At 31.3% G+C, this 24666-nt stretch overlaps 1 protein-coding gene across 2 annotated transcripts in view; it reads right to left on the bottom strand.

Moving 5' to 3' along the window:
• LOC135954021 (uncharacterized) overlaps window positions 1-24666 on the bottom strand; it is a 154683-nt gene that overhangs the window by 10998 nt on the left and 119019 nt on the right. Inside the window, exons 11-14 of one of the 2 annotated variants that reach the window (XM_065504067.1) lie at window positions 16760-18566; window positions 5430-5636; window positions 5205-5365; window positions 2708-4522 (exon numbers count right to left, since the gene is read on the bottom strand). In XM_065504067.1, coding sequence (XP_065360139.1) covers window positions 2708-4522; window positions 5205-5365; window positions 5430-5636; window positions 16760-18566 — 3990 coding nt within the window. The remainder of the gene's footprint in view (window positions 1-2707; window positions 4523-5204; window positions 5366-5429; window positions 5637-16759; window positions 18567-24666) is intronic. The other variant, XM_065504068.1, reaches the window with a different exon arrangement.

The raw sequence follows: 24666 nt of genomic DNA, 5'->3' as shown, positions 1-24666 counted from the left end.
ATGGTCTTATATACTTCGTTGCAAATGTCTTTGAAATATCTATCATTAGATATCCATATTGTCTATATTAATGTCGTAGTAATCCAGATATAGGTCAAAAATCGAGGTTGTCCTGGTTTTTTCCTCATATCTTGTGGACCGATTTTGCTGATTTTAAATAGCAAACTTCTCGAAAGCATGTCTGACAGAATTATTGAAGATTTGGATCCCGAAGATATCTGGGGTCTTCAGAAAATTGATTTCAACAGACAGACAGACGGACATGGCTTAATCGACTCCGCTCTCTATAAGGATCCAGAATATATATACTTTATAGGGTCGGAAAATAAAAATGTAGAAATTACAAACGGAATGACAAACTTATATATACCCTTCTCACGAAGGTGAAGGGTATAAAAAGATGCTTAAAGCTTCAAAACAAATGCAGAAGATTTATATAACAAAAAAGATTTAACCCAAATAGACCAATAACAAGGTCATTATTCAAATTCTTCCAAAAACTTGTGAATGTTCAGGGCTGGCACAGAATTCTATTCTGATCGAAAGTGTAATTATTTTAGTTTGCCTTTTCATGAAATTTTTTGGAATATAACCACATTATTGAGTTTTTTATTATTGGAATAAAACGAAGTTAGAACAAATCTAATGAAAATTTAAGCCATTCCGATACAAAATTCGAAATCGAGTCAGTTTATCTCTTTATATTAAATGTTTAATGGACTTTTTTATTTGTATCCAATTACATTTTGAAACCAAGCACATTTTTTTAGTTTTTTAACGAAGTCTACCTTCTTAAAATGGAATAATTTGTTCTAGGCGGGAATTTTCGGGATCTCGAGAAATTTCAAAATTAATCCCGATATTCCGGGAATTGAAAAAGTGCGGGAAAATAAAAACTCTACATAGATCGCTTAGACTCTTCCCGAACACAATGATTGTTGGACTCCTAAACACTTCTTCACGAGAACTTCGGTTTTTTATTACTGAACTAAACGAAATTATAGTTTGGACTCCCTATTCTGGTTCAATTAGACTCTCTATTTACCCAGACGGCTCTAAAGAGGGAACAAGAAAAAGGAAACAAGAACATTCAGGGATTTGGGATTAGGGTGTATTTTAATATCCCAAATGAGAGTAGTATTTTCCAATCTGAGGTATCAGCTATACAAAGTGCGAATAACTGGTTTAGATATAATAGAATATCGGGTAGGCATATTCGTCAGCCAATATGCGATAAAATCACTGATCACACAGCATTAAGTCTGGTCCAGGATTCCCGGACATGCATGAATGGTATGGTGAGATATACAACAGTCGTACAAATATGGATACGTGGACACGGGGATATAGCAGACTGATAACGTGACTAAATGACAATCAACAATGTGCGATTGTGAAATAGACTTCTCTCTCTTCATTTCTTCTCTTTTCACCCGATTAAATAGACCCAAGCAAACTATGATTTTTTACATAGAGCGAATGAAAAACAAGTAAGAGAGCTATATTCGGCTGTGCCGAATCTTATATACCCTTCACCAAATTATACTTAAAAATATTATTTTTTTTAAATATTTTTATTTAAACAAAATCAAAATTTTGTTTTTAATGTTTTAAATTTTTTTTTTCCAAATTGTTTTTTAATTTTTTTTTTAAAAAGTTTTTTTAAATTTCTTTAACTAATTTTTTTGGAAAAAGGATTTATGACAAAAAAAAATTTTTGATGAAAAAAAAATTCGGGTTAAAAAATATTTTTTTCCGATTTTGACCCATTGATTTTGACTTACTATGGTTTATATACGTCGTTGCAAAGGTCTTTGAAATATCTATCATTAGATATCCATATTGTCTATATTAATGACTTAGTAATCCAGATATAGGTCAAAAATCGAGGTTGTCCTAGTTTTTTCCTTATATCTCAGCCATTTGTGGACCGATTTTCTCGATTTTAAATAGCGACCGAGCCGGAAGAATTTTGGAGATGTATGAATCGTGTATGTAAGTCATTTGGGGGCTTCGGAAAGTTGATTTCATTATGGGGTAGCAAATGAAAAATGTGCAAATTACAAACGGAATGACAAACTTATATTTACCCTTGCCACTCATGGTGAAGGGTATAATTAGAAATGTAACTGAGAAATATCGAACTTGATTTCTTTAGGAAGTAATTTGGTATATAGGGGTGTTTCATCTTGCAACTCTGGAATCTTAATTATTTATAGTAAAACAAACAAATAACAAAAACTTAAAAACTATTTTAAACAATTTTACATAAATATTAATAAAATGCATACTTAAACAACAAATTAAACAAATAAAAAATATATGAGTAAGTGGGCGTTTTAAAAGGTTAAATAAAAATGCTCTAAGATGAGATATGAATGAGGATTAGTGCTAAATGTACAGGAACATGACATATTTTTAAAATGAAAATTTCAACACAGCTTTTTAAACAACATCAACAAATATATAAAAAGAAAAAACACTGAAAACAGTGTGAACGAACTAAATTAGATACAAATTAAAAAATAACAACAAAAAAAGCTTTGATTTGATATTGAATACAAAAATTCGATTACAAATACGACATAAGTAGGTTTACACTACGAGAGTATAAAGTTTTAGTGCTAATTTACAGAAATTAATTGCAGACATTGAAAAGGACATTGAATTTGAGTTGCCTCGTTTTTTGTTTTTTGATTAAGCGAACCTTATCCTCATGATGATATTTATTTTCTTGTGATGCAAATGATTCCTGTTTATCGGGTGCATTATGTTGGCTGGCATTCGAGGAGGTGTAATAGAGTTGGGCAGGTGGTTGTGGTCGCAGACCAGCACCATTATTGCTGGAGGAACTTTCATAAAACGATTTATTTTCCATGGTGGAGGATTCCATTTTAGAGAAACTGGATATTTCCTCGGTATCGGCTGCATAGCCATTTGTTTTGAAAGCACTTGGATGGGTGTGTTGTAGAGGTTGACGCAAAGAGGTTTCATCCGATTCACTGCCACTATATTTCCAACGATCGCTTTCATAATCACTTTCATAGTATTCTCCGCGGGGAGTTTGCATTTTGAGGGGCACTACGGGAGGTGGTGGTTTGTAGGCAGGTTTGGAGCTGGCCATTGTAGGTGTTATGGTGGGCACTGAATGTGGCAAAACCCTAGAAGGTCCGCCTTGTATGAGATTCTCTTCAATGGTTTTCTCCATGGTCTCTACTAAAGACTGGTGACGCTGTTCTGGCTGGCCGGCAAAGCAAATTTCTGGCGGTGTTCCTGGCTTTAAATCTATGCCTTGTATGGGTGTTTTGGCCCGAGGTATGGGTATGGATTGTGTAATCTGCTTGACTAGGAAGGGAGCACTTAATTCCTGGGTGGGTGTGGCTAGTTTTTGGATTTTAATCTCTTTAACTTCATGCTTTTGGGTTTTGGTATCACTGTGTTGCTCAAACTCACTGGTGCAACTTTCATAGCCACTTACATGATTAGGAGTCCACAATTTGGACATGGCCAAACCCTCAGCCGAGGGCTTAGGAGAGGGCGAGCGAGTAAATTGTTGGGCTGGAGTGGGTAAAGTGGCCGCTGGTCTCATTATAGGCTGGCCATATTCCACCTTTACCGTTTTCGTTAGCATAGTATCGTGACTATAGGTTTCCGAAGATATAGGCATATTTGGAGCAAAGCTGGGAGCTGCAGCTGGAGATTTAGTGGGTGTTTGTGGTGGAAAGATGGAGACACCACCATGAGGAGGTTCTTTGCTACTAATTTGTCGTTCTTCGATTTTTTGTATTTTTTCATTTAAAGTGGCTTTATTGGTTTTCTCCGTGTTGGTGGTGTAACAAATTTCTGGTGGAGAACCTGGTACCAGATTCAAATTCTTTAATTCTTCTTCCAAATTAAAGGAAGGTTTCTGTGATTCCACCTTTGTGGGTTTTGCAGTCTGCTTTTGATAGTTTGTGTGTTCCTCTGGGGGCCTCTCTTTGTTTACCTCATCGATTTTCTTGAAATACTCAAAGGAAGAGGATTTCTTTTCGCTGGTATTCGAAGAGGACATTGTTGATGTCATGGAGCTGGTGTTGTAGTTTTCATTTGGATGTGGCACGATAGTGGCAGTTACTGGTGGATAAGGTTTGGGTGGCACTGGTGGTGGGGTTTGAGTGTAGCCAATCTTGGTGTTCAGGTTTTCAAAATTGGATGAGAGTGACTTTAATTGTTCCAATTGATGGCTGAAATCAGTTACATCCTGGTTAATTGGGGTGGTGATGTGTTGGTGGGTAGTTGTTGTGGTTGTTGTTGGCATTTGTTTGACCTCATTTTGTGTGGGAACTGTGTTGTTATTGTTGTTGGTACGTTGTTGCAATTCGGGCAAATCTAAGTAGGCGGATTTGTGTTCTAGACGCATGGTTGCCTCAGTAGTGCAACGATGCTCAGTTATGATCTTTGACTCAGATAAGCCATGCAAATCGTTGGAGGTGGTTATTTCAGATTGTTGGGTTTCGAACGACTGAGGTTCTTTGGCAAGCGTCTATAAAGTGTTTGTAGTAATTTTGGTGATGGCAGTAGTAGTAGTTTAAGGACAATCACATTACAATCACACATTTTATTGATTTATTTTTAATATAGGAATAAAATATTTGATTTGTTTTTTTTTTCGCACAAAGTTTGAAGCATTGAGAAACAAATGAGGCATTAAAAAAATTCCAAAATTTCCCAAATTTTTTTTTTAATGAATTTTTGGTTTAATGATTTTGTTCAAATATTTTTTTTTTAAATAACCAAATTAAAGCGTTTAATTTTGCATTGAATAGACATTTTATGGATCAAAGAGTTCAAAAATTGTTGATTTAAATTTTTTTATTGAACAAGGCGCGTGGTTTTTTGTTTTAAATAATTATGAAAATAAAGAAAAAGTTTACAAATAAAGTTTAGTTTAAAAAAAAAATGTAAATATATATTGAAATTCATTACAATTTTAAGGTAAATAAAAATAAGGGAGATAAAATCCAATTAAATAAATAAATAAAATAAATATATAAAAATAAAATAAATACAAATGCATTTTTAAAATAAAAAATGGAGGATATTTCAAGGGTAATAATTATAATAATAAAAAAAATAAATAAATTCAGTTTTTGTCTTTAAATGAATAAAATAAACCAATCTCTTGAAATGATATTTCATTTTCTAATATTCACATGCAAACTTACTTCAGATTTGAATTCACTGGGCGTCTCAAAGACAATGGTCTTGACCACTTCTTGCATACGTTCGGGTGTTGGCTCCAAGACAGCGCAATCGGCTATACTTTTGGCTTCACCACCTGCATTGGTGGCTTTAACCATGTATTTGCCAGAATCGCTTACTTGTCCTATTTAATCAAGGGAAATTGTTTATTTCATATTAATTTAAAAATAAATTTTGAGACTTCTTACCCTTTTCAATGATCAATTTGTGGGTGTTGCCTTGTGTTAGTAGTCTATGTACTGACAAACCTGATTCATTCAAAGGTTTTTCATCTTTCATCCAAACCACCGTGGGTTCAGGCAAACCAGTCACTTCCACTTCCATAATGATTTTTTCGCCCTTTTTAACAACTTGGGCCTGTAAACGTCTGCCAAAGACAGGCGGGAAGATGGTTTCTGTAAATAAAAATCAATTGTAAGTTTCTAGGCTCTTTAAGATTAAGAATTCAGGTTAAGAAACGCTCAGTTTCAAAACATCATTTTCGATCCAAGCTCAGGGTTCTATAAAGCTTAATTTTTGGTTAAAATAACAAAAAATGTTGTTGTCACAACCGATTTTGTTGTTAAGATGCAGCTGTTTATTCTCAAAAGGGTTTGGAAATATTACTTGCAATTGCTTTTGCCAAACTTTAATTGTATGTGATTTTAATGAGAAAGTGTTAGGTGTTATTTGGGAAGATATTCCTTTTTAGTAAATCAAATTTCAAACGTCGACATCTCGTATTCAATTCTTATTACATACTAGTTGACCGCCCCGGCTTCGCCCGGTAGCATTTACTAATGTTAGTTCTTCAAGTTTCTCCAACCCACATACACCTGACTGTTCTTATTTATTTGGAAATAAAATAACTAAATATGTACTGCATACTTTAGGGAGCTTTTTTATTATATAGATAGATTTCAGTTTTTTACCATTCAAAATAAAAATGTTTTTAGTGCTTCATCATATGATTTCATAAAATATATACCCTACTCCTTCCTCTAAAGATCACAGAAGTATTTTGAAAATAAATCTGCATTGTCCAACTTTCGAATAAAAAATTTAATCGGATATTCGTGATATTTATTTTAATTTGTAATAGTTTTAATTAATTTTATGAAAATTTTATTGCTTTATCGAATAATCCTGTTTTATTCGAATAAATATTAACGATTATTTGTGATTTTTATTTCAATTTCAAATAATCTTTAAGTCATTTAGGGAAATTTGTAATCGATTATTCGAAAAACCCGGTTTTATTCGAATAAAAATAATCTATTATTCGGGATTTTTATTTCAATTTCATATAAATAATATTTTTTATTTATTTGTAGTCATTTAAAGAAAGTTTTATTCGATTATTCGAAAAACCTGGTTTCAATCGAATAAATATTATTTGTGATTTGTATTTCAAATAATCTTTTAGTCATTTAGGGAAATTTCTAATCGATTATTCGAAAAACCCGGTTTTATTCGAATAAAAACAATCGATAATTCCTGATTTCTATTTCAATTTCTAATAATCAAATATATTTATGAAAATAAATCTGCATTGTCTAACTTTCGAATAAAAAATTTAATCGAATAAAGGTAATCGGTTATTCGTGATTTTTATTTTAATTTGTAATAGTTTAAATTAATTTTATGAAAATTGTATTGCTTTATTGTATAATCCTGTTTTATTCGATTAAATATTAACGATTATTTGTGATTTTTAATTCAATTTCAAATAATCTTTTAGTCATTTAGGGAAATTTGTAATCGATTAACCCGGTTTTATTCGAATAAAAACAATCGATTATTCGGGATTTTTATTTCAATTTTATATAAATAATATTTTTTATTTATTTGCCTGGTAAAAACCTGGTTTTATTCGAATAAATATTATTTGTGATTTTTATTTCAATTTCAAATAATCTTTTAGTCATTTAGGGAAATTTCTAATCAATTATTCGAAAAACCCGGTTTTATTCGAATAAAAACAATCGATAATTCCAGATTTTTATTTCAATTTCTAATAATCAAATATATTTAATTTATTTTTTAGTCATTTAAGAAAATTTGTATTCGATTATTCGAAAATTATTATTTTAGTACCAAATAATCAAATATAAGTACATAATTATTTAATTTATATTTTATTCATTATTGAAATTAGTATTCGATTATTCGACCATCCCGTTTTTATTCGCATACTAATAAACGATTGATGGTGTTTTTGTTTAACTTCAAATCGGATGGTTATAATTTATTTGTTAGTAATTTAAGGAAATTTATATTCAATTAATCGAATAACTATGTTTTATTCGAATACAAATAATCGATTATTATTTTTTAAGCCTTAGATTTCTTTTTGTTTAGTAATTTTAAGAAATTTCAATTCGTTTAATCGAATAATACTATTTTATTCGAATAGAAATTATAATCGATTATTATTTTTTAAATAATCAAATACCTTAGATTTATTTTCTTTAGTAATTTTAAGAAATTTCAATTCGATTAATCGAATAATTTTATTTTATTCGAATAAAAATGATCGATTAAACAAATAATTTAAATAAAAACAATCGATTATTCGGGATTTTTATTTCAATTTCATATAACTAATATTTTTTATTTACTTATGGTCATTTAAAGAAATTTTTATTCGATTATTCGAAAAACCTGGTTTTATTCGAATAAATATAATAATACCGTTATTCCTGATTTTTATTTCAATTTCTGATAATCAAATATTTTTAATTTATTTTTTATTCATACGAAAATTTGTATTCGATTATTCGAAAAAATTTATTTTAGTTCCAAATAATGACATAAGTACTTATTTAATTTTTATTCGATTATTCGACCATTCCGTTTTTATTCGCATACTAATAAACGATTGATGGTGTTTTTGTTTAACTTCAAATCGGATGGTTTTAATTTATTTGTTAGTAATTTAAGGAAATTTATATTCGATTAATCGAATAACCATGTTTTATTCGAATACAAATAATCGATTATTATTTTTAAATAATCAAATACCTTAGATTTCTTTTTTTTAGTAATTTTAAGAAATTTCAATTCCATTAATCGAATAATTCTATTTTATTCGAATAAAAGTTATAATCGATTATTATTTTTACATAATCAAATACCTTAGATTTCTTTTTTTTTAGTAATTTTAAGAAATTTCAATTCGATTAATCGAATGATTTTATTTTATTCGAATAAAAATGATCGATTAAACAAATAATTTAAATTTTGTTCCAGTAATTATAACAAAAATTGTTTACTATTAATCAAATAATCGATTAAAAATAATCGATTATTCATGATTTTTATTTTTAATTTGTTTAATTTAATAGTTATGCTTTATTTTTTGGTACTAAAAATTTTAATACAAATTTTTAGGGACTTTTTAAACCACAACACAAGTTTGATGTATTGGGGTTCCAGTAGTACAAATGTGGTCCAAATTTTTAATTCTATGGGGAAGTCTTTTAATTTTTTTTTTTTGAAAAATTGTGAATTTTTTTAGATGTTTCTTCACATAATTTATAATAACTCAAAAAATGTTAGTCCGATATTATTAAACTAAACTTAGAAAAGTTTAGATTTACCTAACCTTTAATCTGTTTATATATTGCGTTTTAATCGACTCAGTAGTTTCGGAGTTATAATAACAAATTGAAGCAAAAAATATATTTTTTATGTGAAAATATAAATTTTTTTGTTTTAAAAAAATCATGAAAAATCGAAAACGGCTGAAATTATTCCGATTTATAGCTTTATCGCAAACCCACATATAATAGCAACAAAATGAGATATCGATCATAAAAATCGATTGAATCTAATCGAATTTATTCACAATGGAGTGAATTCGCTCATTTTCACAAAATTTATTTTTTTTATTTGATATCCATAAAATTGAGTAGCTAATGTTCTTCTTTCGATTGATTGAATTTTGAAAACATGTTTCCAATGTACAAATTTTCACATATATATTGGTTTTCATTCGTCTCAGTAGTTTCAGAGTTATAATAACAAATTAAAGCAAAAAATATATTTTTTCGTGAAAATAGCTAGTTTTTTTTTATTTAAAAAAATCATGAAAAATCGAAAACGACTGAAATTATTCCGATTTATTGCTTTATCACAAAGCCACACGTAATAGGAACAAAATGAAATATCAATCATAAAAATCGATTGATTCTTTTCGAATTTATTTACAATTAAGTGAATTCGCTCATTTAGGCCCTTCCGACTTTAACCAATTTTTTATCAAAATTTTTAATTTAGCCTAAGTTTTCTAAAATCCTTAATTAATATGATGTATATCAAATCATTCAGATTATTCTTTTAACAGCCGCGGACCAAATCTGGACTTCATTGGCAAAATTCTATTGACTGTTTTGGCTTGATTTGTTTTGTTCTCAAAAGATGAGTAGTTCTTTTGGATGGGTAGTTCTTTAATTCAGCTCAGCTATTATGCATTTGTGCTGATATTTATAAAACCAAAAAGTAATAGTCCAACCTTAAATTGTTTAAATCAGATCATAATCACTTCCTGCTTCATTTTTTTCGTTTGAAATCCATCAGATTTTCTAAAATATTCCATTAGGCTCCCAAATGCAAACACATAACTGTCAATAACTTGATACAAGGAAATAATCATCTCGATTGGCAAGAAAAGGGGTCACAAATTCTTCCAAATAAATGTGAACAGCTTAAAATATCCTCATGATCACCATCACCACGATAGAGGCAGGCATAAACAAACTGTCATTCACAGAATTCAAATAGAAAATTTATTTTCACAAACAGTCAAAACTGAAATATTTATTACACATCTGGGTAACATCTGTATTTTTGCATATAATTAGGATACTCATCATGCTTCTCTCATACTCATTACTCGTTCGTATTGATCATATTTATTTGAGTCTATAAATTTTCGGCTAAAATAATTAACAGACAATTATTTTTTTTTTAGACTTTCTCTCTTTCCAACACAAATAAATAAATCAAAATTGTGCTTTAATAACAACAATTTCTAAAAATAATTTGCAAAAATAACAATAAAAAAATACTATTTATTTTAATTTTGAAAATTTCCAGTAAATAAAAAGCATATAAAAACATATTACACATACATAGATACAAACAATTAAATCTGTTTGTATTGTAATTGCCAAAAATAAACATTTTAACATTAATAATAAAATAAAGAAAAAATATAAATTTAATTAAATTGAAAATAAAACTACGCCCACCTAAAAAATTGTGTTCCAGAAAGCCATAAATACATACAAACATATAGAAACAGGAGCGCCGGCAGGAGTGTAATGACATCATAAAGAGTGAAACCAATTTATTTATAATCTTATTTTCCCTTCCAAATATAAGATCGCTTATATGCTCTTATATTGAAATTTCCTTTCAACAACCTTAAATATCAATTAATTTTTCTTAATATTCCATTCATTGATTATTTGTTTAAAATGTATTTTATATAAATAGCTATTGAGTTTTTCTTTAAAAGACTTTGAATTCATTTGGTCAGGGACACATGCCATAATCATCATCATTTTCATGACAGTACGATCATCGTGATCATCATCATTGTCTCTTATATAGAATATATCGACAGTTCTATAATAAATATTAAGATTTTTGTATAAATAAATAGAAACCCAAAAACAAATATTTTAAACATTTCAAATGTTTTCAAATTCAATTTTTTTGTTTACATTTATGAAAATGTTTGCCAAAATTTATTTTTTTGATATATTATTTTTTAGAAAAAAAAAAAACATTGAATACGTTTATTGTCCTACACAATTGTAAATGTTATTTGACATTTAATTTTATGCAGTCTATGATCTATGTGGGCAAAATTTGATTATACGCTATTTTGTAAAATAATTTGCAATTTGTAAAGATTTATAGAGATCAGAGCAGAACAACATGTGGAGCCCTAACAGCTTAAGTGAAATACATACAACTTTATAGGAGACAATGGACTTTTAAGCTAAACTTGTTTTTCTATGAAATCGTGCTTGGTGCAACTATGAAATTTAGTATGTAAATTATCGATTTTAAAAAAAAGCGAAAATCGAGTATATTGATGGTTGGTTATATTCTGATCAGCAAAATTGTACGTTTTCGAAATTAGTTTGCAGCTTGTAATGACTTCGTTGGAAAAAGGATAGTACACATTTCTTAATAATTAGTTATACAAACGGTTGTTGGTTTGCCAACGGAGAGAAAGACACAAGTCCACAAATGAACACTTTAAAATAATTGGAATTTATCTTATCCTATAAGTAAAGCAACTGACACAGAGCTAGTTATATGACTCTCTCTTGATCAGCAAAATTGAACAATGATATCCTTATTTTCAGTAATGGCGATTAAACCAGCTTTCGAATTAATCTGCAGCTTATATTAGGGTGCTGTGGCTTAATTGGTTAGCGCGTTTGATCATTAAGCATGATATGGTATTTGTGGCCTGGGTTCGATTCCCATCCGCTGCCAATCAACAACATCAGTTTATAATAATTATTAGTTTACTAATAACTAATATTTATCACAGCGCCCTCCTTCGGTGGTATAACACTAAAACGCCACCGAAGTAAAATAATTAAATAAAGGTTGTCGGCTTGACTAATGCGTCATCTCACCACCACAGGCGCTGCAACCTGCACTAATAACAAACATAACGCGCAATTGCAGAGTTGTCAATTAAAAAGCTTTTCTTCTTCTTTCACCACCTTTTCTTCTACTCTCTATCCCCTTTCCAAAGAAATATATAGGCCTTAATTGCCTTTAAAAAAAAAAAAAATCTCCAGCTTATAAAGACTTCCTTGACTTTCCTAAAATAAAACTCCATCGAGAGAAACGTCCATAAATAAACATTTCATAATAATAAGAGTTATATTCCTATGAGTAGAATAGGGAAGAGAACTGTTCTAGACAATTCGATACTGATAATGACCCATAATTATAGAACTTGGCTGTAGTTGCCTTTGTTGTTGTAACAGCTTAGAATTTTCTAATCTGGGGGTTCTGCATCGAGGTCAAGGCTACTTCAACGAAGTTGATCCACAAATCATTGGCTTCAGTGTAGTAAAGAAGTGGCCACTTAAAATCCGTATGGATTAAAGCGAACATAACTTTTAAATGAAACAACGTATGTTAGCATTTTCTACATGAAATTAAAGCTAATTTATTAAGCTTTAAAGAAATATAACTGTAGGTTTATATGTCTTTATTGCGAATAAATTTTCTGGCTTTTCTTCTTGTGCCTCCCATTAATAGCTGCACAACTTTTCTTCCCACTTCTACCGTTATTCCAGCATATTTATTCCACTTTGTTCTCATCAAAATCTGGTTATTTACTGTACCTGCACTCTCTTTCCATTTACGTTTAACAATTGCCCAATATAACTCGATTGGACGAAGATTTGGGCAATTTGTTTAATTGATGTGTTTTGGTATAACATCAATATTATTCTCAATATACCACTTCATAGTTGCATTTTAGTAATGACAACTTGTCATTGAGTAATGACAACTTGGCTAAAACTTTGTATCAGATGTGTGATGTCTTATAAATGACAGCAATTGCTTTTCCAAACTCTGTTTTTAGTCGAAAATCAGATTTTGGCTATCTTATAACCCGACAAAGTCGGATTTTCTAGATATTTGTGCACAATCTTTTCTCTAGCTTCTTTTTCCATTGTGTGTACACTTTTTAAAACTAAACATAATGACTTGCAATTCATTGTAGAATAATGGTAGATTTGTTGTTAAAAACATATGTAAATCTTTTCCCATTTTGATAACAGGGGGCGTTGTTATGATTACTACAGTGCGTACGAATTTTAAGTGGTCATTTCTTTAGGATTGGTTGGGGGTATCATGGGGACCCTGGGCAGAAATTTGGGACGGAACGGTCTAATCGGTAACAGCATTGATCCTGTTGCTCCAACCCGACCTCAGTTGTGCCAGATTTACTCTTGCTTTCCGCGGCAGGTTTTCCTCCGTGTAGGTCGCAAACCGCCCATAGAAGTCGTCCACATATGCTAGAACTTCCACTCCGTGTGGATATGCGGAGAGTTTAGAGATATACTAGTTAAACAGGAGTGGTGATAGGACCCCGCATTGAGGAACTCCTTCTTTAACTCTACTGGGTGGTAAGCGTTTGTTTCTAATCTCTACGAAAGTCTTGCGTCCACTCATATAATTTACGACCTATCTCTTCAAGTTGTTGGGCATTGACAATTACATGATATTCTGGAAGATATTCTTTCACAAGATTCGTAGTCTGGGCTAAAGTCTTTAATAGCGGATAAATGATGAATGTTCCAGAACATTATGAACGAAAAACACGATTTAAAACTCCATAACCATTCTTAGACTTGGTTCAGTTAACTAAAATGTTGACATTTGTCATAATAAAGCACACTATATTAGTACTTTTCTACTGAACCTGAACTGATAAAGTGCAAAACACAAATACAAATTCTCAAGCTCCCACTTCAAATCACAACCGTATGATGATATCAAATTTGTATATTCGGATGGGTTTCCAACCCCATTGTAAGGACATCCAGCATGTCAACTTATCCGATGTCCACCGATTGCATTTGTGAAAACTACTGAAACTTAATGAAGAGGTTTAGAAAGTTCCTCCGTATCGCAACTTCATCTTCAATGATAAGACAAGGATGCTGTCTTTCAGGTAACATAATATGTTGGTAACCAGACAAATTTCTCTTAATGGAATGGTTTAGTATAATGCAATCCGTATCGCATATCAAATGAGTCACGATGTCAAATCTGTATCATCTTCATAGGAAGACTAGGATGCCATCGTTCAGGCAATATAATGTGTTGCTAACCAGACATTTCCTGTTGGTTTGTTAGCTGCTTAGTCAGTCCAACCAATATATTGTGATGTATGATCCCTTCCACGATATGTGTGAATGGACTTCCGACGCTATCGTAATGTCATCCAGAATGTCAAGTTTGCAACAGTAACTAATACTACTGAATGTTTTTTTCCATGGACATCATCATGACACATCTCTAAATGTGTCATGATGAACAATCTGTATAATCTTCATGAGAAGACCTGGATGCTGTCGTTCGGCAACATAATGTTTGCCAACTAGACAGATCCTCTTGACATGTCACTTGGAAAGTCACTCTAACCATTATTTTTTGATGCAGAATAACCGTACATGACATATTCGAATGGACTTCAAATCTATTCGTAATGACATCCAGGACCTCTCTCATTCGACTTCAACCAATTGTTCAACGTTCATAGCCAAATGATATTTTCCCTGTCATATCGAATAGTGAGAATCCAATACCCAGGAACACAAGATCTATCCTAGCACAGTTAAGAATCTGTTGCTACAGTCTTCTTAACTGCTACCTTGAACGAATTATTTCCGTTACTACCTCTGAAGAACTAAAAATTGTAAACTTAAATGGGGATCGGGTATTCGAATTGTAAGGGAAAGTTTTCGAAATTAGTTTGCAGTAATGTTACTCCAGTCATCTTTAGTTCAACTATTTACATGTCAACTAATTACATTGATGCACTCCCTGTTCCAATGCGCCCAGTTTTGGTAGTTAGCTTATAACCTGCTGTTTTAAAATAAAAAAATTCTCAACTTTGGCACTAGATGCCTTGACAGGTCATTGTAAACTTGCTATGATTATTACTACACAGAGAAAACAGATTCGTAATAGCAACCGAATTTGTTGTCAATCGAATGATTCGGTTGCACACATAGAATTTTTCGGTTCTATCAACAGAAAGTCGGTTGAATACAAAACTTGAGATAAGTATAAGAAGATGAGTTCAAACCGATCTGAACTGCAATAGTCAACATCAATAAAACAAACAATGGGAAAGTCAAAGAATCTTCTTCAGCTATAAATTCCTAATTTAAAATTACACAGTACAAAATTGACACAAAAAATTAATAAAAATTTCTAAATTTTTAACACCAAGATACTAAGTGGTTATGCAGAACCTTGAAAGTAGATTGAAGGGTAACCAGTGATGGGGTTTTATAGGTAAAACATTTAAATTGCAAAGAGCCCTGAAGCCCTTGAAATATTCGTTTATTTAAATTGAAAAAAACAAAGTTTATGGCAGCGTTCAGCGGTCAAATATATTAACACTAATAAAGACAGGAAAATAAAGATTTAAAAATAACAAGTAAGAGTGCTATATTCGGCTATGCCGAATCTTATATACCCTTCACCTTTGTTGTGGATGCATTATTATTTTTTATAATTAGTATATATGTATGTATGTACATTGCCCACTTTCAGCGTACAGCATCCTAAATTTATCAAGAACAAATTATCAAGAAAACAACAACAACGCCAAACGAAACAAAACACCAAAAGAAAAAACAAAATACGCAAGCCAATGAAACCAACACACGTCCAAACATACGTTTAATTGTATAAAAAACAACAACGCCAAAAGAAACAAAACACACATACGATTTGTTGCTTTTTTGTCAAAAAAACCAACACACAACCAAACAAACGTTTAGTTGTATAAAAAACAACAACAACGCCAAAAGAAACAAAACACACAAAACACACAAAAAAACAAAATACGCAAAGCATGCACAACCAAGCATACGTTTTGTTGCTTTTTTGTAAAAAAAACCAACACACAACCAAACAAACGTTTAGTTGTATAAAAAACAACAACAATGCCAAAAGAAACAAAACACAAAAAAAAACAAAATACACAAAACTTGCACATCCACACATACGTTTTGTTGTTTTTTTTGTCAAAGCATGCAATACATTGTGTTTTTTGATGAAATTTTCAGAGGTTGTCTCGGATTTTTGCTCATATCTCCGTTATTTATGGACGGATTTTGCTGATTTTAAATAGCAAAATTCTCGAAAGTATGTCTGACAGAATTGTTGAAGATTTGGATCCCGGAGATATCTGGGGCCTTCAGAAAATTGATTTCAACAGACAGACAGACAGACAGACGGACAGACAGACAGACAGACAGACAGACAGACGGACATGGCTTAATCGACTCCGCTATCTATAAGGATCCAGAATATATATACTTTATAGGGTCGGAAATGAAAAATGTAGAAATTACAAACGGAATGACAAACTTATATATACCCTTCTCACGAAGCTGAAGGGTATAAAAATGTCAATGATACTTTAATAAATTTATATTTGAGCAGATTAAATACACATTTAACTCTCCCATCACCAGCTTGTGCTGCTTATGGGACACCCCAGAACTAGACACAAAATACTATAAAACTTTCACAGATTTGAAATGATTTTCAACGAACGAACATGAACTATTAAAATGTGATCACTGCACTAATGATTAAAAACATCTCTAGACAATGAACTCATAAAATATATTGCATTACACAGTAAAATATTTATTAAAAGAGGTCTTTCTATATTATTGCAGTTTTGTTAAGATTCAAGCAAGCAATCTTCAAATAATTTAACTAAAAATGGACTACTTACTCTTGACTACTAAATCGGCTGTACTGGTCGATTGACCCATGGTATTGCTGGCGGTGACAGCATAACGACCTGCATCACCAACATTAACCTCTTTCAGATCGATGGTGACACGATTGCACTTGTTGCCAATCTTCAAGCGATCAGTGTCAAAGAGTTGGGCACCATTTTTCTCGACCTTGATTTCGGGCGATGGAAAACCGTCATAAATGGCTTCCATGCTGACATCAGCTCCCTGGTCAACAATCTTACCCGTCAGAGGTGTAGTGAAACGTGGAGCAATCTCACGACGTGTACGTGTGGGCGAACTGGGTACAATAGCGTTCTGTGTGGCACTAGAGCCATTTGTGGCCGATTGGACGAGTACAAATGATTTCTGTTGCATATGAGGTGAAGACATATCTTTTGATTTGTGTAATTCCTGATAATGATGTGATTCCATAATTTCGGGTCTTTGGGCGCCCAATTGTTTTAATGACTGATCGATATGAGCCGATGAGTGGTGTATTTCGGTTTGAGGCATATTGCCCTCATACGAACTGACTTGTGAGGTGGAGGTGGTAGTGAATGTTTGTTTCTTAATGGTGACACGTGATGAGTCGGTGTTGTGTTCCTGAGTCATGGTTTGCATATTGCTCTGGGCGGGCATACATTCTAGGCCAGAGCCCACCAAACCCAAAAATGCTACACAAGTTGCTTTGCCCACATCGTTTTCGGCTACACAACTTACTTTTCCTACTGTATCGGGACCTACCTTTTGAATGGTCAAAACTTCCCGGTCGCCACTGGTGGAAACCAGGAAATTGTGGCCATGCACCGGCTGATCATTGAAATACCAATGTACCTTTGGCGTAGGTTTACCTTTAACAATACACTCGAATTTCACCAAATCCTCCAAATCGGCAGTTTTGTCCGAAAACAATTCCTTGAACTCGGGGCAGGTCTTTTGTTCAACAATCTCCACTTGTTGGGAACGTTGGCTTTCGGGAGCATTCACGGATTTCACTATCAAGTGTGAGAAACATTTAGCATCACCAGCACTATTGAAAACTTTCACGGTATAAACACCCTTGTCATCATTGTTAACATTCTTAATGGTTAGCTTGAAGACACCTCCATGGGGATTAGATTCGATTAGGAAACGATCGGTGTTGGTTAATTCTTTATTGGTCAAATACCATTTGGCTGTCATGGGCTTATCGCCACTTGTTATCACTTCCATGTCTACGGTTTCACCCTCATCGACCAAAACATCACTAAGGAATTTCTCAAATTTAGGTTCCAATTCCTTGGCCAATGATTGTCTTTCCGATTGGGCCCTGGTGGCCGGTTCGGCTATATTCAAAGGTGTCACTTTCAATTCACAACTACTTGAGGCCTCACCAGCTGAATTAATGGCCACTACTCTGTAGTTGCCACCATCTTCTTGATAAACCTCTTGTATGATCAACGAACACTTGTCGCCCTGAAACAGCAACTGTACATCGGCCGATTCTTTGACGGGCCTATCGTTGTGATACCAAATAACCTCCGGTTCGGGTTGGCCCACAATCACACAGTCCAAACGCACTGGTTTGCCCTCGAATATCGAAACGTCTTTCAAGGCCAATTGCACAGAGGGTTTGATGGGTTCCACATCCATGTCGGAAGCCATTTCCGAATCGGATGTCTCGTTGGGCAGACGTCCTTTGACGTTAACGTTACACGAACTATACGCTTCACCTGCTAAATTTTTAGCTGTCAGTACATAAACTCCGGCGTCGTTGGGATAAGCTTGCGGGATTATAACCGTTACACGACCGTATTCATACTGAAAATAATTTGCAAAAAAAAAATATTTTAAAACCGTGAGTAATGGTGAGTTTTGAAAAACAAATAGACAGCAGCATCAGCTACAAAATTATTTACAATTGCAACTGTATATGTATTTTTGTGAGTGTGTTAGTTAGTAATATGTGTGTGTGAGTGTGTATGTGTTGGCTGTGGTGAGTATTTGTATGTATTGATAGTATAGAAAATGGTAAGTGTATATTATTTTTTTTTTTTTGCTTTACTTGAAATTTTCTTCTTGTATTTATTATTTTTTTTCTCTTTGAAAATGTTTTTTTTTTCTTGTATTTTGAATAATTTGTCTGATATTCATTTTTAATTTCTTGTAGCAAAAAATAACAAAAAATTTAAGAAAAAATCTGTATATTTGTATGTACATCTTGTTGTGTATTTATTTACACAATAAAATTTGTATTTTAATGGGGATTTGAATGTATCCGGTGGCGTGAAAAGAAAAAAAACTTTATTACTCGCATTATGTTTAGTCAGGAGGGGCAGCAGTGGTGCGGATTTATCGAACAACTTCCATTAGAAACAGGGTGCCGAAATGCTGTTTAGGAGATTAGGAAAATGAGCGAATTTACTTAATTGCGGCAAATTAATAAACCTAATCAAATTCTGCCGGTTCCGATTTTTCGTGAGTTTTTTAAACCAAAAAAATTTGCTATTTTCACGTAAAAAATATATTTTTTGCTTCAATTTGTTATTATAACTCCGAAACTACTGAGCCGATTAAAACGAAATATATATGTGAAAATACACATACATATATACACAATACATACGTACATAGTATGGGGAAAATGTTTTCAAAATTCAACCAATCGAAAGAAGAAAATTAACTACCCAATTTTATGTCTATCAAACAAAAAAGTAAAATTTTGTGCAAATGAGCGAATTTACTTAATTGTGAATAAATTCGAAAAGAATCAATCGATTTTTATGCTCGATAACTCATTTTTTTGATATTATATGCGGCTTTGCGACAAATTAATAAACCTAAACCTAAATTAAAAAAATTTACAATTTTCACGTAAAAAATATATTTATTGCTTCAATTTGTTATTATAACTCCGAAACTACTGAGCCGATTAAATATATTAAAGGTTATGTAAATTGGAACTTGTTTAAGTTTACTTCAATAATATCGGTCTAACCCTTTTTTATCATAAATTATGTGGAGAAACATCTACAAAAATTCGCAATTTTAAAAATTTAAAAAAAATTCTATCCATAGAATTCAAAAATTTTACCATTTTTGTACTTAGGTAACCATGAGGCATCACCTGTGTAATTGATCAACCCAAGAAAATGGTTCTACACCTACTTATGGGTTAGCAAAGTTGAAATTTGTTAAAAAAAATCAATTTTATGGGAAGTAAAATAAAATATTTTTTGATATTTCTTTAAAGGCTTTTATGATTTAAAATTTTAGAATTTAGAAAATTTAGAATAGATTAAAATTTTTTTAAATTTATTTTTCTATTTCTATATTCCAGAAATTAAAAAAAAAAAATATTTTTTTTTTAATTTTTTTGTAAAATATTGCTCATAATCCGTAATGGGACCGTTTTGGAACCAGTCTTTTTTCAAAAGGGCACATGAAATTTTTGATTTTTTCAATCTCAATTGTTCTTGAGGCACCACTGTGAAACATTGGAATATTATTATTCAATCAAAAAAATTATTCTAACCAAAATGTTTACACACACAAGAAAACTATGGACTATTATTATTCAATCCAAAGAATATACTTGGGGGATTCAAACGGTATCCTATTAGGTCGTATTGTCATAATGTAATAAAATATTTTTTTAGTTTAAACAAATTTTTGTTGGGTTTCAAACAAAAATGTTATAAACTAATAATACTTTTTGAACTATGTTTATTGGTTTGTCATTAAATATCACTTTTTGTTTACAGCACATCAAGAATTTGTTTAAACTAAAAAAATATTTTAGGACATTATGACAATACGACCTAATAGGAGACCGTTTGAATACCCCAACTGTATATACTGAAGATTTCAATGAAATCAGAAGACATTATCCTTTTCAATATCCAAAAATTTAATTTTTAACGTAATATTTTAAATTCTGGTATTAAAATGTACACTTTAGACTGGAGGCATCATTGGATCATACTTCATCGAAAATGAGCATGATCACTCAGTGGCGGTTATTGGTGCTCGTTATCGTAAGATAATAACAATGTTTTCTCTGGTCAAATTTAATTACAATCGAAAAAAGTGATAAAAATCTGAATGTTCTAAACTATTGGTCCGATTGTAAAATGATGTACGCACAAATCTTAGTGGAGGTCTTAGACTTTAGAAAAATTAATGTTGTGACCATCACGTTAGAAAACAAAATGTCAAAGCCTCTGATTAGGAAAGCTTTGTACAGCTTGTAACTTATCAAAATATGGAGTTTGGTATAAAGCTGTTTATTTCACTAAGTTATCAAAAAACAAGTAAGAGATTTATATTCGGCTGTGACGAATCTTATATACCCTTCACCAAATTATACTTTAAAATAAATTTTTTTAAATATTTTTAGGTAAACAAAATTTAATTTATTTTAATTGTTTTTCAAAATTTTTTTTTTCCAAATTGTTTTTAAAAAAAGTTTTTTCCAAATTTTTTTTTTTTTTTAAAAATTTATTTATTTTTTTTTTTTTTTAAAAATGTATGACAAAAAAATTGTTTGATGAAAAAAAATTCGGGTTAAAAAATATTTTTCCCGATTTTGACCTATTGTAGGTCCAACTTATCTACATCGTTGCAATGGACTTTAAAATATCTATCATTATATATCCATATTGTCTATATTAATGACTTAGTAATCCATATATAGATCAAAAATAGGTCAAAAATCGAGGTTGTCCCGGTTTTTTGCTCATATCTCCGTTATTTATGGACCGATTTTGCTGATTTTAAATAGCAAACTTCTCGAAAGCATGTCTGACAGAATTATTGAAGATTTGGATCCCGAAGATATCTGGGGTCTTCAGAAAATTGATTTCAACAGACAGGACGGACAGACAGACAGACAGACGGACATGGCTTAATCGACTCCGCTATCTATAAGGATCCAGAATATATATACTTTATAGGGTCGGAAATGAAAAATGTAGAAATTACAAACGGCATGACAAACTTATGAAGGGTATAAAAATTAATTTTAAATTTTGAAATTTTCGTTTTTTCCTTGCCTTTATTTTTCGTAAATACATATTGGCTGTATGACTTAAAAATTCGTAATTTTTACAAATTCTTAGCATTTATTTTGTAACATTTCTGCAATATAAACTTAATCAAAGTATTGGTCATTGTTAGCTATGAAATTTTACCATCTTTCTGGCAACATATGGACTCCGAGTCAAAAGAACGAATCAATTAAATTTCGGACACCCTAAAGAGAGCGTTCTGCATCGATCGAATCATATAGTAGTCGCACGGGGAATGGTCTGGACTATAATGCGGGTTAGGCAAAACTTCACAACCACTTCTTTCTAAATAGTTGTTAACAGGTATTGCAACATGTGGCCTAGCGTTATCAGGATGGAATATTAGGGTTTCATGTCTGGCCGCACATTCCGGCCACTGCATGCGGTACATTAGTTGCATGCGGTACATGCTTCCTGTGATGGTCTGGCCAGATTCAGCGGCTCAAAATAGATAGGAACCTTTTGCTCCAACAAAATATAGAGCATTACCTTATGGATATTTAGCTTTGGTGTCGATTCGCCTGGTTAGTCGGGCTTTACATACGATCTCTTACGCTTCGGGTTATCGTAATTCCATTTTTCATCGCAAGTAATGATTTTCTTTTATAGCGTTCAAACATCGGACATGCAAAATCCTCTTTCAAGGTCTCTTGGCTTCAATTCGTATGGTACAAAATTTCCCAGCTTTAGTAGCTCCCAATTTCCAAGCTCTTGTTGAGTTTTACAATCTTCATGGAGTAATGCCTCCAATTCTTTGTCTTCAAACTTTTTGTCTGGCTTGGGCGATTAAAAAGTAGAAATTCAACACTGCATTAATGAAAATCCTCCAAATTTAATCAAAATGGTCTTGAAAAATTTTGACAAAAACACCCTGTATAACTTTTCATAAAAATATACAAACAATAAAGCTAAAATACACAAAACTTCAAACAAATTATAGCCAACCCCACAAAATAACTATTTTAATGATGATGTTGTTTTCGAATTTTCTTATTTTGTGGTTTAAATCTAATGCAAAATAAAAAAAAAAATATTAAAACATAAAATTTTTAAACAAAATACAAAAACATTTGAATTGTATACAGAACACAATTCAGATGTTTACATACAGAACTCAATTGAAATCAGAAAAATCGAAATAATAAGAAAGCAAGATATTTTTTATCCAAACACTCGCAAACACAAACCACCAACAAAAAAGAACTCAACACGAAATCTATGAAATCTATGGTTTTTAGTGGTGAAAATACTAGGAATATTTTATTGGTCATTTGTATAAAAAAGAATCGCTTGTAAGAAGAAAAAAATATGTGAAATAATTCAGAAAAAAAAAAAACGTATGTATTCTCAACAACAAGAACACCACCCACGATTATTTTTGATGAGCTCTCGACCAGCCGCCAGGCTAAAAAACTGCAGAAAAACAAATAAGAACATCATCAGCAACATTATTCTTACACCATTAAGTCGAGAAGACAGCAACCAAAAGGCACACGAACGCTTTATTTGCCAAATTCATTTTTATGGTGAATCGTTTTACGTTATTTGCAATAATTGTGGCCCATAGATTATTTACAAAAAGCTACGCTAAGCAGATCATTTTAAGATCATCAGAGCTTTTGTGAATTTAGGGATTTCACAGTCTAAGTCTTGTCCTTTGACCTTAGAATCTCATTGTTAAAACCAGGAAATGAAATATCATTGCTTTTTCTTCTGGTTTTGGAGAAACCAACTTAAAAGTAAGAAAATTTCTATGAAGTTTGGTTTTTGAGTTTAAAATTTGTTTTCAAAAACTCTGGGTATTTGAAATGCAACCAAGTCAAGTCCATCCTTATAATGTGTGTCTAAGTATGGACTTGGCAGTAGATTTATTTTTTAAAATAACTAGAAATATTTATAGTAAACTTAAAATTCACTATTGCCGTTTTAAAATACATTTTAATTTATTTAAATCTTTAGCCATTTGTTTACAAATATTTCATTTTACCCAAAACAAAAAATAATAAAATTGCAGTAAAAATACAAACCAAAAAAACTTTATAATAAAAATAAAGAAAATACTGCAATTAATAATTAATTTCAATTAACTTGACACAAATATTACATGACGTCTATTTTGCAAATGTCTGCACTCCTCATACTTAACACCCCTCCCAAACTGATAGTAGCGATTGCAGCATTGAAATAATTTTGAAAATTCTTTCACACACACACAATGAATGTGACAATTTTTATTTTATCTAACATTACACTATTTAATCCAATATTTAAATAAATAAGTTTTTAGATTTTTAGCATACTTTCAGATTTATCGAATTTTGAAGTCGCCAACAAAGACTTAATTATGAGTTTCTGTTTTTAGGAAGTGTGAGAAATGTTTTCTTTGTGATATCCAATTACACAAGTTTACAAAAAAAAAAATTTTTTCATTGATACTTTTTATACAAATTGAGATTTTAATTCAAAACATTAGAAAGAGCTAAGTTCATTTTTTTAGTCAATTCATTCAAATATAGCCAAACTTGTATTAATTACACAATTTTACAAAAAACAAGTCAGATATTCGACTGTGCCGAATCTTCTCTTCACCAAATTATACTTCAAAATACAAATTTTAAATATTTTGAGGCAAAAAATTTTTTTTTTTTTGGATTGTTATTTTAACTTTTTTTTTAATTTTTTAAAATTAAAAATTTAAATATTTTTTTTTTTTAAATTTCAAAAAAATTTTTTTTTTTTTCGTGAAAAAAAAATTCGTGTTATTTTATATTTTATTCTGCTTTTGACCCATTGTAATCCAACTTACTATGGTCTTATATCCGTCGTTGCAAAGGTCTTTGAAATATCTATCA

This window comes from Calliphora vicina, chromosome 3 (assembly GCF_958450345.1).
Source record: "Calliphora vicina chromosome 3, idCalVici1.1, whole genome shotgun sequence".
NCBI lineage: Eukaryota > Metazoa > Arthropoda > Insecta > Diptera > Calliphoridae > Calliphora > Calliphora vicina.
This window is presented reverse-complemented; position numbering and strand designations above follow the sequence as displayed.